Source organism: Castanea sativa, chromosome 3 (assembly GCF_040712315.1).
Source record: "Castanea sativa cultivar Marrone di Chiusa Pesio chromosome 3, ASM4071231v1".
NCBI classification, from domain to species: domain Eukaryota; kingdom Viridiplantae; phylum Streptophyta; class Magnoliopsida; order Fagales; family Fagaceae; genus Castanea; species Castanea sativa.
In genome coordinates, this window is record NC_134015.1 from 46108320 (window position 1) to 46125924 (window position 17605).

A 17605-nucleotide genomic window follows, 5' to 3' on the forward strand; every position below is an offset into this window, starting at 1 on the left:
ATCTCATTAATTAAATTTATGGTAGGACCCATCATTCATGTGAAAGAAGAGAGTACGCATTTATGATACTCCGAGAGTACCTAATAATTTTGCATGGAGATTTGAGGTGAGGTTTCAAATCAAGAGAGAGAGGTTTGGATTGGTCACAAAAAATACCAGAGTTATGACATAGTTCAACACATCAGCAAGAAAGAACTTTGGTTTTGAAACTTGCTAGTTTGATCTGCACAAATCGAGCTTTGGGGCTTCGTTGGTTCAAGAGAAAGAGAGGAAAAGAGAGAGAAAAGGAGAGAAAGCGAGTTAGACAGTTTTGGCAATGAGGATGAGGGAACCGTTTGGTGGTGAGGATGAGAGTAACGTTCGGTGTGGAGGTGGGTGTCGGTTCAAGCTCTCCTCTCTACTTTCTCTCTCTCTCTTTGTTTCGAGTGTGTAAGAGCGTGAGTGTGATAAATGAGGCTGAAAATGAAATGTAGGAAAATAAGGCTACGTTTGTTTCAGCTGGAAATGGACCTCAAAAAATATTTTACACCCTGCCATGTGTTTGGTTGTGCATGTAAAATTTGGTTAAACGGAAAACCATTGCATTGACTACAAAATTCGGCCCGCAGACCCGGAAATTCATTTCAAGACTCATTTTACCTTCAAACCATTTCCGTAATTTTTCACTCCTCACTCACTCCTCTCCCACACTCCTCACACGGTCCGAAATTCATCTCCAAGCTCACCTCAGCTCCACCTCACGCAACAACAAGAGAGAGACAGAGCTCCACCCCATACTCTAACGCCAGACCGAGGTCCACTCCATACTCCGACAAGCAGTGTTGCTGTGTTCCCCTTTACGCCGGTGAGAAGAGAGGATAACACTTACAATGGAGCACGGAGAGAGCAAGAGCCATCAGAAAATAGATCAGACCACCGTGAGTCCATGACCCAATGAACGACCCACCCCTAAGCCAATCATACCGCCATGAGCAACCCACCCCTGAGCCGATTTGTCCACCGTGTAAGCAATCCACTCCTAGATCGAACCACCTAGTGAGTGACCCACTCCTAGATTGAGCCGCCACCTCTAGATCGACCTACCGTGTCCATGTTGCCACTACCGTCACCACCACCAAGTCACCCACGAACCGATCTCTCTCTCTATCACTTAATCTCTCTCTCTCTCTTTGTACCTCTTTCACGATTGGTCTTGTGATTTTGATTTTTTTTTGTTTTGGTTTTTGTTTCTTTGATTGTTTATATATTTTGATTCTTTGTAATAATATTTGTTTGGATCCTAAGAAAATGTGAGAAACATGATAAAAATTGGTTTTCTAGAGCATTTTCAGAAACACAACCAAACACTAGAAAATATTTTCTAAAACATTTTTTGGAATGCAACCAAACACCTAAAAATGTTTATATTTCTGGAAAATATTTTCACCTGAAAATATTTTACATTCAGAAAACATTTTACATTGAACCAAACTCAGCCTAAAAGTGTGATTTATTTCACACCAAAACCAACTCTATTTTACAGTCAAAGAGAAAATATTTTTAGATTGACAGGATTTTCGGTCCAACCAAACACCCGTAAATGTGTTAAAATGTTTTCTATAAAACCTTTTCAGTCCAACCATACACAACCCTAGATGTGAAACAATAATTTTTCAATTTTTAGACCTCAAAAGTCAAAAAGCCCAAATTTTACATTTCAATTGTCTTCCTAGTTACCACCAACGGAGTAAGCAACAAACCAACCCCATTTCATAAGCATCCATTCCAGAACCCCTTCCATAGTGAATGCTTGCCATTATTTCATAACCCTGCATATTTTGTTGGATTTGTGCGCATAATATTATCCATTTTAACTTCTATATATGCTGATGAGTACCTATCCATCAAAGATTTGGCCATTAATAACGTTTCTATAGTTGAACACATTTTTCTCTTGTGGACAACTTGGTTTCTATTAAACCATAAAATCCACAGAGTTATCAGAATGTTGTGCTGTGTAAGTGTAATCCTGGCCAGTCAAGTTTTATCTGCCCAACTAGTTTTCCAGCCATGAATTTAAGGATCCATAGTGGAACGCATCAATCCTTAATGCTAAATCAGATCCCACCATATTGCTCTTGAGAAAAGCCATTTTAATAATAAATGCTCCAAGGATTTTCTCCCATATGCAAGTTAAACACACAATGCATTTTTTGTTCTTACCATGTTAAATAAGTTGCAAACTATGTGGTCTAAAGTGGACCATTTTAAACACCACGTTTAATATTAAAATATAAACATCTTATATGTTCATCTAAATTACTTTGTGTTTGTTTAACTTGAAAAGATGCCAATTTTTTTAATTTCTTTTAAATTAATAATGGCATGGCATTTTTATAATTTTTATAAATGAGATTTAGTCTATGTTTGAATGGAAAGAGATAAAAGAAGCGTAGCTAAAAAGAAAATGAAAAATAACTAGAATATACTAAATTTTAGTATATTCTAACCACACTCCTCTCTACTTCTTTTTCCCTCCATCTCCTTCAATTTCAAACGTACTAATTGATAGTGAACTAAAAAATCAGACCATCTCCAATTCGTCCATAGTGTCGTCCAAAGGCAAAAATATTAACTCAGTGTGAGAAGGTCCTCCATTAGGGAAGGTCGTCCATGGGTATGAAGGTCATCCATCAGGGAAGCACCTAATGTATGACCCCTCGACACTTAGAGATTTTCAAAATAAGTTTATATCTAAAAACTTATAATCTTGACCACATTCTACTATTTTGAATTATTAGCGAAATTCGCATTCATCGCTATAACTTCCTATTAAATACTTAACTTCCAATGACAGTTGCAAGGGATAAGATTGAACATTTCTAATTTCTATAACAGTTGTGGAAGTTAAGTTTGAATCATCTAACTTCCACAAATATTGGGGAAGTTACTAGATAAGTAACCACTCCAAAGCTCACTATATAAGGACTCATTCACATAAAATGAAAGTAAGTTTTCACTGCTTCTAAAAAGTTGGAATTCTTGAGTTCTAGAGAACGACTAACTTAAGCATCAGAGGGTTCTTGGCCGGTTCACTCCGATCTCTTTTGATTCTCGTGTTTTTTTCTTTTCAGGCCTTCCAAGCAATCACTAGCCCATTGAAACCCAGAGCGTTCAGCCTACTAATTTTCTGTGCATCATCAGTTAATGCCGTCTGTAGGAAGATTAATTTTTTGTTTTGCAATTTATCTTCCTTTGACAAAGGGCTACATGGTTCGAACAAGATCAATGACCACTAGTCCAGGCCACCATGAGAGTGGGAATGCTTCTAGTAATCCTAACCGTGATCGCCAATCAGCACCTATCATGCAACCGCCTTCCATACAACACATACAGTCCATGACAGCCGTCATGGCGAAATTAATCCATCAGAACCAAGAGCTGACTAGGGAGATTAATTTAAGGAGGCAACACCAAGAAAGATACATGGAAGGGCAAGCCCAAAGTCAAGAAGTTAGAGAAGGGGCGAAAGGTACCACACTTGGAAAGGGAGATGGATCATATGAGAAAGGCCATGGACGAGATGAGGGAGAACATGAAAAAGGCAAATCCCGTAGATGATTTAGTCCATCAGACAGATTCCCTTTTCGTGCCTTCCATCAATAGTCATCCCCTGCCTTCCAAGTTCAAGATGCCTTCCTTGGACTCATATGATGGAACACGCGACCCTTTTGATCATATTGCTACCTTCAAAACTATAATGCATCTTCAAGGGATTCCAGACGAGATTATGTGTAGGGCCTTTCCTACCACTCTCAAAAGGCCGGCACAAGTGTGGTTTAACAAGATACCTCCAAATATTGTGAGCTCTTTCGAAGAATTGAGTAAGTTGTTTGTCAACAATTTTATCGGAGGACAAAGGAATAAGCGTTTCTTGTCCAGCCTATTGACCATAGAGTAAGGGGAAAATGAAAGCTTGTGGTCCTTCATTACTCGTTTTAACAAGGAAGCCTTGATGGTAGATGAGATGGATGACAAGTTGTTATTGGCAGCCTTCCATAATGGAGTTAATTCTGATTTATTCATCCATAAGCTTTATGAGTAAGAGCCACAAACCATGGCTGAACTCGTCCATTCAGCCTAAAACTTCATGAATGTAGAGGATGCAATCATAGCCAAAAAGAGGAAGAAGGCAAAGCGAATGGAAGCAGATCTCTAGTGCCATCCTGAGCAGGGTCCTCGTCCAAAGAAGGCTCGGGTGGGGGAGAAGAAAGATCGAAACAATAAGAAGGCAAGTTCTTCTTCAGTAAGGAGTTAGCAATTTATGCCCTTAAACATGCCACTCAAACAAGTGCTCATGAAAATCAAGGATGACCCATCCTTGAAGGGGCCGGAAAAAATAAAGGGAGATCCCAATAAGCGTAATAGGAACAAGTATTGCCGCTTCCATAGAGACCATGGGCATGACATGAACAGGTGTTTTAACTTGAAACAGCAGATAGAGAATCTCATCAGGCAAGGAAAATTAAGAAACTTTCTTGAACAAGATCACAAGGACGAGAAGTTGAAGAGAAAGGTAGAAGAATCGTCACGGCCCCGCTTGGACAAATAAGAGTAATTATAGGAGAGACCTCGATAGGGCAATCTTCCAAGTCAAGGAAGACATATCTAAAGGTGGTGCAAAACGTCCAGCTCTCTAGATGACCTCCAAGGACCAGGGGGCAGATGAGCAAACTATTACGTTTACGGACGAGGACGCTGAAAGGGTTCACCATCCACATGACGACGCGATCGTCATCACATTGCTTATTGCCGATTATACGACTAGGAGGGTGTTGGTAGACGATGGAAGTTCGGCAGAATTTTTATATTAGCCTGCCTTCCAACAAATGAGGCTTGGATGAGATCAACTTTGTCTAGTAAATTCACCATTGGTAGGATTTGGAGGGATGAAAGTGTAACCTATGGGTACCATTACATTACTTGTGATGGTAGGAGCGTATCCACAGCAAATAATTAAAGAGGTAAACTTCCTTGTTGTGAACTATTCGTCTTCATACAACTCTATCATTGGAAGACTAATTTTAAATAGTTGGAAGGCACTAACGTCTACCTATCATTTGTCTGTTAAGTTCCTAACAGATTATGGAGTAGGTTAAGTGTAAGGAGACCAATTAGCCGCCAGAGAATGCTATCTAGCCATGCACATGCAGACGATGAGCATAGACGAGAGAAGGGTTACCGCGGAGCCCACGGAAGTGCTAGAAGACATCCCTCTAGAAGAGGGTAATCCCGAGAAGTTTACCAAAATTGGAACGAGTATGAAGGAGAAGACGAAGCAAGACCTCGTCCAGTTCTTAAGGGAGAGTATTGATGTTTTTGCATGGAGTCATGAAGACATGTCGAGAATTGACCCAAGTGTTATCACTCATTGGTTGAATGGTCGCCCATCTTCCAAGCCTGTTCGTCAGAAGAAAAGGATTTTTGCTCTTGAGCAAGACAATGCCATCAAGGAAGAGGTCCAGAAGTTAACCACAACACAATTTATTCGGGAAGTTTATTACCCAGATTGGTTAGCTAATGTGGTAATGGTTAAGAAAGCAAATGACAAGTGGAGGATGTGTGTAGATTTCACTGATTTGAATAAAGTTTGCCCTAAGGATAGTTATCCTTTGCCATGCATTGATCAGTTAGTGGATTCAATAGTAGGTCATCAGTTGCTAAGCTTAATAGACGCCTTCTCAGGATATAATTAGATAAAGATGGACGAGGCAGATCAAAAGAAGACATCCTTCATTATCAGTCAAGATTTGTTTTGTTATAAGGTGATACCTTCTGGTTTGAAGAATGCATGGGAAACTTATCAGAAATTAGTCAATTACATGTTCCGCCCACAGATAGGACAAAATGTAGAGGTGTATGTAGACAATATGCTGGTGAAGAGTTTGGACGAGGAGAAACATCTGGACGATCTACAAGAGACCTTCGATACACTTAGACAATAACAAAATGAAGTAGAATCCAAGCAAGTGTGCCTTTGGGGTTTCGTCGGGGAAGTTTCTAGGATTCATGGTTTCACAAAGGGGAATTGAAGCGCATCCAAATAAGATCTAAGCTATATTGAGCATGGAACCACCAAAGAATATCAAGGAAGTCCAGTCGCTCACTGGACGAGTTACAACTCTAAACAAGTTTGTTTCAAAAACTACAAATAAATGTTTACCTTTCTTCAAAATTCTCAGGAAGACATTTGAATGGTCGGACGAATGCCAAAAAGTCTTCTAGGATCTTAAAGTCTATCTTACCACGGCTCCCCTATTGAGTCCATCCATACCAAGTGAGGAGTTATATTTATATTTAGCAGTGTCCCCACACGCGGTAAGCTCAGCATTAATCAAGGAAGAAGGGAAGGTGCAGAAGCCTGTGTATTACACAAGCCGGGCACTGAAGGGAGCAGAAGAACGATATCCGATGATGGAAAAATTGACTTTTGCATTAGTAACAACTTCCAGAAAGTTAAGGCATTACTTCCAAGCTCACGTCATTAATGTTATGACAGATCATCCGCTTAAGAAGGCGATGAATAAGTTGGAGGCCGCATGACTATTGATCCAATGGGCTATTGAGCTTAGTGAGTTTGATATTAGGTATAAACTAAGGAATACGATAAAGGCTCAAGTTCTAGCAGATTTCATTGCGGAATTCACTCCAGGTCATGGTGACTTAGACAAAGTGGAAGATGTAAAAACATGGGTCGTCCATGTAGATTAGTTGTCTACATTGCATAAAGGAGGAATATGAGTTGTTTTGAAGTCCCCAGAAGGAGATAAGTTGGAGTATAAGGTTCGTCTGCAGTATCAAGCAACCAACAATGGAGTTGAGTACGGAGCCCTTCTTAAAGGGCTAGAATTGGCTAAGTCCTTAGAGGCAGAGTCAATACTTGTCCAGGGAGACTTTTAGTGGGTTGTAGGTCAAGTTAATGGAACGTGTGAAGCTAAGAAAGAGTGGATGAAGAAATATCTTAATAAGGTAAGACGCCTTGTTAAGAAATGAGATTTAGCCTATGTTTGAATGGAAAGAGATAAAAGAAGCGTCGCTAAAAAGAAAATGAAAAATAACTAGAATGTACTAAATTTTAGTATATTCTAACCACACTTCTCTCTACTTCTTTTTCCCTCCATCTCTTTCAATTTCAAACATACTAATTGATAGTGAACTAAAAAATCTGACCATCTCCAATTCGTCCATAGTGTCGTCCAAAGGAAAAAATATTAACTCAGCGTGAAAAGGTCCTCGATCAGGGAAGGTCGTCCATCAGGGAAGCACCTAATGGACGACCCCTCGACACTAAGAGATTTTCAGAATAAGTTTATATCTAAAAACTTATAATTTTGACCACATTCTACTATTCCGAATTATTAGCGAAATCCGCATTCATCGCTATAACTTCCTACTAAGTACTTAACTTCCAATGACAGTTATAGAGGATAAAATTGAATATTTTTAACTTCTATAGCAGTTGTGGAAGTTAGGTCTAAACCATATAACTTCCACATATATTGGGAAAGAAACTAGACAAGTAACCACTTCAAGACTCACTATATAAGCCATAAGAACTCATCCACATCAAATGAAAGTAAGTTTTCACTGCTCTTAAAAAGTTGAAATTCTTGAGTTCTAGAGAAAAATTAACTTAAGCATTGGAGGGTTATTGGCCGGTTCACCCGGTCTCTTTTGATTTTTGTGTTTTTTTTCTTTTTAGGCATTTCAAGCAATCACTAGCCCATTGAAGTTTAGAATGTTCAGTCTACTGATTTTTTGTGTATCATAACTAATGTTTATAATTTGGAATTTAGATTAAGGACACATAAGTTTAAGAGTTTTTCAATTTTCTACGTATATAATCTACTAATCAATAATCATATCCAAGACAAAAGTCCCTCTTTAAATATATACAAGAAAATTTGAAACCGCAAGCTACTCATTTACAAATCAAATTTTTATATATGAACCCGGTTAGTGAGTGTTGAGTAAAATAGTCTCCGAGAGCATCCAGTAAAATTTGGAACGTGAGGAATAATCAATCACAGGCGGGACTGGGTCGTCAATCACGGGACGGCACACACACAACTGACACAAGTAATTGTCGCGTCAAACTTGATCGTTATACTATTCATTTCGTGGCATTTGAACGACGTATCCATCACTGTCTTAAACGGCGTCGTTTTGTCCGATTTGCACTTCCACACTGACGTGTTCAACGTAATAATTATTAAGCTTCCGTTTCCGTAAACACAAAAGCTCAGGGCTGCAACAGTTACCACACGGCTCTCTCTAGTCTCGCCTATATAACGCCACGTTCATATTTCATTCCAGACAATAACACCCTTATCAAATCCACAATTTCCAAAGCCATTGTAAGCCAAAAGAGGGGCCTTTTAGTCCTTTCCAACTTCATCAACTACCCAAATATCTACCCCAACTGTCTTTTCAGCGGGAAACCCCATCTCTCTCTCTCTCTCTCTCTCACTCTATCTCGTTTTCTCAATCCATGGCCGTGGTTATCGGAAATCTAGCTCTGTTACTAGACGTGATTTCGCCTCGTACCGTAATACTAGACCGAAGAACTCGTTCGGTGTCGCTCGACGTCGTTTTGAATTTGCCGAAGAGAGACCCTCACCACCACCAAGCTTACTACGCTTCAATTGCTTCCAAGAGCTTCGATTCGGACGGCGAAGCTCGGCACCAGCGAGTGGTGGCGCGTGGGAAGTCGAACTCGAAGGTGAACGGCGTGGACTTCGACGCGAGCTCTAGCGACGAGGAAGGGAATGGAAACGGGGAGGGAGACGAGGAGAGTTTCGATTGGGAGAAGGAAATGCGGAGGAGAGTGAAGGAGATCGAGGAGACGAAGGAGTTGGAGAAGAAAGCCGAGGAGTTGCAGAGTCGAATGGAGGAGGAAGGCGGCGACGAAGGTAAGGAAGAGACCGAGGAAGAGAAGAGAGCGAGAGTGAGAAAAGAGCTCGAAAAGGTTAGCTAGCTTGTAAATTCAATTCCTCTTTACGTTTTGTTTGGTTCCTCAGAAAAAATTGCGAGAAAAGAAGAAACAAAAGTAAACTTCAGTCTTTTTTTTTTTTTTTTTTAATGTCTTTTCTTTGCAGGTGGCTAAGGAGCAGGCAGAGAGGAGAGCAACGGCACAGTTGATGTTCGAATTGGGCCAAAAGGCTTATGGGAAGGGGATGTACGGACGGGCAATTGAGTTTCTTGAAGGTGCCCTCACTATTATCCCTAGGCCCACACTATTTGGTGGTGAGGTTGGTTTGAATAATTTGATACCCACTACGGATCTCTTTTTTTTTTTTTTTTTTTTTTTTTTGTGTGGGTTTTGAGATGTTTGATGACCCCCTTACTGATAACCGAAAGATGTGTTTCGATTGCGGTTTTTTTCGTGTTTCTCCATTTTGCAGATTCAGATATGGCTTGCTATGGCTTATGAGGCCAATAATCGCCACGCGGATTGCATTGCTCTATACAAGCAATTGGAGAGGCAGCACCCCAGTGTCAGCATCCGACGCCAAGCTTCAGAACTTCGCTACATTTTGCAGGCACCAAAGCTTAAGATAACTCAAGAGGAGATGGTTACCATTCCTCTGATTGGTTCTACTTATGACAGGTATGTTTTGTTTTTATTTTTTTGGGGCTAATTTGTTAGGATTTGTTCTAGTGTTTTTGCTTTGTTGGTGCTAGAGAAATGGATCATGTGAGGCTAGAAGTCACGTTCGAGAGTTTTTCTAGAAATGAGAGGGATAAGAATGAATTGGCCACCTTGTACCCTTTCATGAAGGGTTTCACTCTCATGAAGGGTTGCAATTTTAGGAACAAGTAGTCAACCCTTTGTATAGGTCACCTCCATTCAGTAGAGAAATAAACTACAATAGAAGTTATCACCACTTCTTTAAGAGACAGAGCAGGAAATCTAGTGTGAGGGGGTCATCACCCCTATAATACAAACATCTCTCACTTGATCACACTATAACAATAGGTGATAAACTGTATTTGGTTGGCATGAATACATTGATACCAATTAGGCGAAAATGCTAAATCTTGTCTATGACTCATCATAGATCGGCATTGGATAGAGACAGTGGCCATACATGCGCATACTATTATCAGTTTTGATTGCAACCTTTCTAATATACTTATTTTACTAATGGCATACTTTGGATGTCTTAAAAATCACTATCTTTCAAGCGATCAACATTGGCTTTAATTCCTATTAAAAGCTTGCAACCAGTTACTGCACTTATAATAAGTCCACAACAGAACACAGTTCATACTCTTACAAGAATAAAAAAAGTTAGTTTTACACACCAAGCTATGTGTCGATTTCTGTTTTTCAAGTACTTCCTCTAACGCCCAATTGACAAAAGTTTTCCTTGAATACCTTATCAATGACTTTGGCACAGCTTGGGCTTAGATATCACCCAGTATCATCATAATTTAATTTGTGGACTTTAAATCCATGTGATCTGTGATATCTGTACTCCTTCAGTGTCCTTCTGCCTTTAACTGGCCAATTATGTCCCCCCTAGAAGATGCATTCAATTGTTCATCCAAGCATCCCTGGATCCCCCCAACTATGCAAGCATCCATTAATCATATGGAACATGTAAAATTCAGGCCTCACTCCCTTGTGCCATTTCACCATGCCACTTCACCATTAAACATGTTATGCATTATATTCCTGCATCAGATTCAATCTGTTCTATTTAGTATTCAAGTCTATTGTTTTTGTTTATTGCTGAATAGTATGCAACTCTATTAGATCAATGTCTTTCTGCTCTCAAAGAGGGTTTTTTTGATGATGTGGAACCTCTCCAAGGCAGGGCCCTTTGGACCCACCCTTGGGGATTAAACCACGGATACACAACCCCATCCGCTATAACTGTGTATCAGCCTATCAAGTAATCTAAGGAAACTCTTAGTAGGGATCAAAGTCAGGATGTCTGGGTCTGTAGCTCATTCTAAGCCTCCAACTGCTAGGCTGCACCATGACAGGTCTCCCAAAGCTGGTTGTTAAAGACATGGAGCAGAATTTTTGTAGGTTTCTTTTGAATGCTCGGATGGCATGACCGCTAGTGTTAAGGCGGCTGGGAGTGCAGTTTGTTGCCCAAAGAAGGAAGTGGTTTAGGTTTATAACGATTGGGAGATTGGAACAAGGTGGCCATCATGATGCACATTTGTTTGCACAAGCTGGAGCCTGAATCTATTTGAATTGTCTAGGTTAAAATTTGGTTATTAGGAAACCAAATTTCTGGTGTGTTACCTCAGAACTGTCATGGGGTTGGGAGGAAAATTCTAAAATCTCAGGGAGTAGGTTAGGTCCTTCCTAATGTATCTGGTTGGTGATGGGGCCAACATATCCCTCTGGCATGATCTCTGGCACCACATGGTGTCCTGTATTTCAGATATGACCATTGTGTGATCTATGATGCAGCGAGCAGTTTTAGTGCTAAGTTGTCAAGTGTCCTGCAGAACTGAGCTTGGATGTGGAAGCTAGTAAGTTCAGAAGCATTAGTAATAATCCAAAGCAAGTTCCCAATGGTGCCAATCAGGGAATCTGATAGGACGATTTGTATGACTTCCAAAACAGGAGAATTTTCTTGTGCAGAAGGTTGGGTGCAGATTCCTTTTAAATTCCCTGTGGTAAATTGGTGGAAGATGGTCTGGATTTCCAAAACAAAGGCATGTGTTTAGCTGTTAGTTTGCAGTGAGGAAAAAATTTATAACAAAGGGTAGATTGGCAGCCTGGGGGGCTATAAGGGTGACTTGCTGCGTGTATTTTACAGATTAAAGATGGAAAATAGAAACCATCTCTTCATTTTGAGTGACCTTTTTCTAAGAGAATTCAGAAGACAGTTATGCATCTATGCCTTCATGAGGACCCTAAGGTTGACTGGGAGAAACTTGTTGAGTGGGGTGTTAACACCTGGAAGGGAAAACACTTGAGATCTTTGGTCTGCAGGTTGAGCTTAGGTGCTGTTATTTCTAATGTCTGGAAACAGAGAAGACTATCAAGGGTCTATGTGTTCTGAAGAGAGGGAGGTAGCTGCTATTTAAGCATGAGGTGTAGGCAAAGATAGAGGGAAGTGGTCCTTAGCCAGAGTCTCATCATAATAGGATTGTTTGTTGTAAATGGGGTTGCTGCATTTGTTATTTAAGAAATGGAAGGTAGCCTTTGTAGCTGTGTTTGTTCCTCACAGGATGTCTAATGAGAACTTGTTCATAACTGTTTGTTTGTTTCTGGTTTCAGCGTGTTAATAAAATCCTTCTTGCCAATTAAAATAAAAAGTTTGGGCTTAGAAAGAACTTTCATATTCAGAGTCAAATGTGCCCCCTTTATCAATATTGATTGGATCCAATTTTGTAAGATTTCACAAACATGGCCCAATGACTTAAATGTTGACCCATGAATCAAAATGGTATGTTAGTTCATCAAAGCATCCAACCAATTCGGTTGTGTACTCTTGAGCATTTTCTTCTTTTCTTATGTACGTACTATTATGTCATTCATCACCAATACATCTTTTCCATCAGTCAGTCTCACCATCCTGCTCCCCATGCTTGCCTCCTTTCTGCATCTTTAACTGGCCTTTCTTCTTCATAATTCAAGACCGGTTTTTTGTTGGTCATCAGTTCTCAAGCACTGTCATGACTTCACCTTCACTATGCACGCTATTGTTAGGCCCTTCTCCATTGTGGTGTTCTTCTTGGCCTTTGCGAGTGCCACACAGGATTCATCACAATCACTTCAACCTACATGATTGTGGATGGTTGCTTCCATACTTGTTCCTCATTGATCCTAGAGAAATTGAAGTCTTGTGAGGGTGGAAATCACATGCAATGAGTTTCTCTATAAATGAGAGGGGTAAGAATAAAATCTCCTGAAGACTTGGGGTCTATTTATAGACACCCTTGTATCCTTTCATTAAGAGTTGCAACCCTTAAAGAGGGTGCAACTCTAGGAACAAATAAAACCCCTTGTAAGGGTCACCCATTTACCAAAGAAACTCACTGCATGGGAATCATCACCATTTCTTTAGGAGACGGAGTTGGAAATCTAGTGTGAGAGGGGAGCAATATTGATACGGTGTGATCACCCTCTATAATACCAAAATGTTCACATGCACTGTATGATACTATTGTTGGTTCTAGTTATGACAGGTAAGTTAGATTCTGTATGTTGTTCCATCTTTATTGGGCTATGGCTGTGCCTAGATTGCCTACTGAAGGTTCCTTGTCTTACCCAAAATTCCTTAGTGCTTGTGTCAGTGCTCTCATTTGTCTGTCGATAGCATTGTTGTTGATCAACCTGTCAATCATCAATCGTGAAACAGAAATTTTGTGGTGCTAAAATAGCTAACTGAAGCACCCCCCCCCCCCCCCCCCCCCCTTCTCTCTCCCTCTTCAATTTCCTCTCATTGACATGGCCATTTTTTCCCAATTGACTCTTTTAGAATTTAGGTCCTTGACCAGTCAAAGTACTTAATATGTAACCAGTTTATTTCAGAGGCTTGCTCCATCAATTCTAGAACTTATGAGAGATGCTGTTCCTTGTTGGTATTATTTTGTGAGAAGATATGCTGTATATGATATGTGTTTACTTGACTTGAACAGTGTTTGTAGGCAGCCAACATAACTGAACCAATGAGAAGTATCAAGGACTTCAAGTGGCTCCAAAAATGATATAAACTCATCTTAGGGTTACCCAGTTACTTGGATGCTACTATAATGCCTTCTAGTGAAAAACAAATTCATTTTTATGGACCATCTGCAATTTATATCAAACATTAAGACGTGATGAATAAGTGAATACAACGTTCTTGGATTATTTACTGCCAACAAGAGGGAGCAAACAGTGATGACTTCTAAGTTACTTTCTGTATGAGTTTTATTTCTCTGTGGAATGGGGTGGGGGTTGTCCTGGTGACTGGTGATCAAAGTTGCTGGAAGATTACTGAACTTAGACATTATTTTCTTTTTGGGTGAGTTTATTTATTAAATAGAGGATCTGTGTTTATTACCTTTTGCAAATACTTTTCATCAGTTCTTTTGCTTGTTCATAAATTGAATGACATTGGCCTCGATTAATGCCATCCATGACTTTGTCCTTACGTCTGAGAAGTATTTGAATGCACGTTCACTGACCGGACATATTTCAGATACTGATTTTTGTGACTTCGAGTACATTCCAAACTAATTGGATATATGTTCTTTTGTGTGATTATTTCAGCTATGCTGGAACATGGACTGATAAATACAAGGACAAGGATGAAAGGAGAATGGGGTCAACAACCAATCAGCTTCCATCATCTAGAGATTATCTAGGTGACTTTCTGGTTTGGCGACCGCCTATTGGATTGGAGAAAAATGGAGCTTTCTGGGCAGCTTTGACATTATGGTTGGGCTTGGTTGGAGCTGTCATCTTTCTTCAGAGATAGATCATACTTACATGTCATTTGTATTCGTCAATTCATCGTATGTGTCCAATCAAAATTATAGTAGTTGTTCTTAAGTTCTGTGTAATTTTAAGCCCAAGTCTTTGTGAAAAAGTTGTACGTCTGCAATAGAAGGATTGTTTATATCTTAGTTTTCTTATAATGTGTGTATTCTTTTCATCTACTCTAAATAAGTTCTTTCTTTACTAACACTAGCATCCCTGAAACCTTTATTGACGCACGGTTGAACTTCTTCAAAGAGACTGTCTAATTTTGCGAAGGAATTCTTAGGGCATTCACAACAGACTCCAAACCCCAAACCCAAAATTTGTGAAATTTACGCCTTGCTCCATCGGGCAGGGTACTATAGCTCAATATTTATTTTTGTAATAATTTTTTCCCACAAAATTTATTTATGCTAATGATTTTTTCTTCTCTTAACCATTAAAAATGAGAATTTATAATGCAATTGGTTAGGTATAGTATCACCATAAAAATATATAAAAAGCCCCTTTCCCATGGATCATCCAAAGTTGGAGCCTAAAAATAATTAAAAGACTCAAATTCGTTGGCTCCTCACTAGGGGAAATTTCCCAACCAACATGACATTAGGCAGTAAGTTCAATGTCTTCACTCTTCAATACCCTTAGAACACGATGCATTGATCATCAGCCTAAGACTCATGAACACGCTTTTTTCTTAACTGCTTATACACAAATCATTGTTAGGCCAACTTGGTAGTATGGTCCCTTAACCTGGCCTCCTTCCAACCCAGACCAGTCAGTTAATGAGTCACTTTCAATTAACCTTATGTGATTGCTTAAAATTCTAAATAGCTCCCTTTCAATTTAAATATTGACTCTCATAAAAAAAAAAATAAAAGATTTAATACTGCCAAATTAATTGCAAATTGAAGAGAGTTTTTGTTACATCTTGTTTAATTGATTATTATTTTTGGAGTGTTAATTTTTTTTAGTTATGATTTATTGTTTGTTTTTATTTTTGGAAATAAAATATGAAAACTTAGTGGAAATTTTTTAAATTTGTTATTAGATAATTTTCAGTAAAAAATATTATTTGTTATATTTATTTGTATAATTGAATAAAACAGTAATTTACTTATTTATGATGTTATGGATCGGTTCAACTGATCAGGCTAGAAAATCAAAATTCACTCATTTTGGTTAAAGATGGCCAAGTCCCTTTTGTCATCACCCTATTTTGAACCTCTAATTTTCTTAAACTATTTCATACTATTGGGTGTCATAAAAAATGCCATTTCACCAAGAAAACCAAAAAACATTTTGAGCTTTAACTGAAAATTCAACTGTCTTATAATCGGAGTATAAGTGATTCCATACAAAAAGTGCTAAAAATTTCTTTCGGATTTGATTATTCAAAGTTCAAAGTAGGATTTAAATATATAACTAAAATAAAGAAATTAGACAAATTAGCCAAATTTACAATATAAAAGACGGTAAAATGTGTTGTTCACTGCAGATATTATAAGACTGGTATGAGCGGTATAAAAAGTTGAAACATTGGCTTCTTTTGACAACCACATACAAAATATCCTATTTCTTTGACAGATAGATTTCCTGGTCATGGCAGCATTATCTCTATCATTTACTACCTCTATTCCATGCTCTAAGTTTCGTAGTTGTTCAACATCACAATTTGATAGCTTAAACAGTCAGATTCGCCGTCCAAGTGTGGTTACATTTACAACAGTGTGTGAATCGAAAGAGCCACCAGCTGAGGCAGGGCTGCCGGGAAAAAATTCAAAACTTGAGATAGGGTCACCTGTTATTGTCATTGAGGCTCCCAAAATGATAAAGACTTTTGCATCAGTTCCATGCCTTAGGGTGAATTCTGGTTTAGTCAAGCCTGGTGATGTGGGAAGGTACTCTTCTATATATATCTATCTCTTCAATGTTTGAATTGTTGGCTTTTTTTGTGTTGTCTTGTGGGCTAGCATTGTGGTTCTTAGTTTAAGTTTTTATCAACATGAATGTGAACAAACTACATCAATGTGTGAATATGATGCACACTACATATTATTACATTCTTATTCAGGTAAGACTTTTGCAGGATTGTGTCAAGAAAGCCTAAAGATGTATGGGCAGTTCGTCTTACCATTGGTACGTATCTCATAGACAGGAAATATTTCAAGCCCTTGGAGCTTGATGAATGATTCGGTAGGCTATGAAAAAAGTGGAGTATTAGAGGACGCCTTCTTCAAGCATAAGCTGTGACAAACTTTATGGGGAAAAAATGATTGATACTTTGGGATTGTTTTCTTTCTGCTCTAGATTTTAGGTTTTTTTTATGGAAATACTTTATACTAGTTGTCCTCCTATTCATGCATTCAAGGCTCACGGCTGAGCCCTTTGTTTCCACAGAGGCGCAGAGCATGTAATTGATTTTATAAGACCTTGTTAACAATGATGCATTAATGGTGCAAATATCTTTATTGATGTATACAAAAAATGCGACATACTATAATGTTGACTATCAATAAAAAATACATATAAAAAAACAGAAAACTAGTTGCAAGAGAGTGGCCTCAAAATATAAATCTATTGCGGTGATAATCCCATCATGCTAATTAGCCAACTAAAGCATACTCAATACAATTGTCAATAAACAAACAACTATTTTTGTATTTAAAGTGGCTTACCTTTGTTTCCTAAAACAAAAATTCTCTTCTTCTACAGTTTCATGTAACTATATATTTCTGAGTTTAATATGCATGTTACATAGATCAGTATATTTTCCACAGGCTTCTTCTCTCTTAACTTGATGCCAAGACCCAGCTGAGATGGGTGTGCATCATTAAGAATTTGTAAATTTCATGAAAGCATTCTTGAAAAGAGAAAATTTCATTGAGAATGTTTAAATTTCATGAAGATAAATCGACATGCTAACTATTGACTTGTTGACAAATATGCCAGAGTTTCAAAGATAGATCATCTGGTTACATCAATGATGAAAAAAAAAATAAAAATAAAGAACTAAAACTGAGAAGAATAAAGAATCTGTGCAAGACTGAAAAAAGAATCTGTCCAAGACCATAAAAACTCATAAAGAAAATAATCAACTCAATGCTTCATCCGGGATGTGAGATCAGC

The 17605-nt window shown here is 38.6% G+C and overlaps 2 protein-coding genes across 2 annotated transcripts; both read left to right on the forward strand.

Annotated features, from left to right (window-relative positions):
• The first annotated feature begins 8299 nt into the window (after positions 1-8299).
• LOC142628240 (uncharacterized) lies at positions 8300-14634 on the forward strand. Its single transcript, XM_075802300.1, has 4 exons — positions 8300-9007; positions 9138-9290; positions 9444-9649; positions 14270-14634. Exons 1-4 carry the CDS (start codon positions 8531-8533, stop codon positions 14475-14477), a joined length of 1044 nt encoding a protein of 347 aa, XP_075658415.1. The 5' UTR covers positions 8300-8530; the 3' UTR covers positions 14478-14634.
• A 1386-nt stretch (positions 14635-16020) lies between these two features.
• Positions 16021-16955, forward strand: LOC142629667 (protein CHLORORESPIRATORY REDUCTION 42, chloroplastic). The gene is made up of 2 exons (XM_075803695.1): positions 16021-16377; positions 16566-16955. Exons 1-2 carry the CDS (start codon positions 16079-16081, stop codon positions 16666-16668), a joined length of 402 nt encoding a protein of 133 aa, XP_075659810.1. The 5' UTR covers positions 16021-16078; the 3' UTR covers positions 16669-16955.
• The last annotated feature ends 650 nt before the right edge of the window (positions 16956-17605 follow it).

Excerpts from the sequence above, each read along its gene's own strand:
- LOC142628240 (XM_075802300.1), top strand. The coding sequence starts at position 8,531 with ATGGCCGTGGTTATCGGAAATCTAGCTCTGTTACTAGACGTGATTTCG. Across the intron at positions 9,008-9,137 it reads TGAGAAAAGAGCTCGAAAAG|GTGGCTAAGGAGCAGGCAGA; the intron begins GTTAGCTAGCTT and ends TTTTCTTTGCAG. Across the intron at positions 9,650-14,269 it reads ATTGGTTCTACTTATGACAG|CTATGCTGGAACATGGACTG; the intron begins GTATGTTTTGTT and ends TGATTATTTCAG.
- LOC142629667 (XM_075803695.1), top strand. The coding sequence starts at position 16,079 with ATGGCAGCATTATCTCTATCATTTACTACCTCTATTCCATGCTCTAAG. Across the intron at positions 16,378-16,565 it reads AAGCCTGGTGATGTGGGAAG|GATTGTGTCAAGAAAGCCTA; the intron begins GTACTCTTCTAT and ends AGACTTTTGCAG.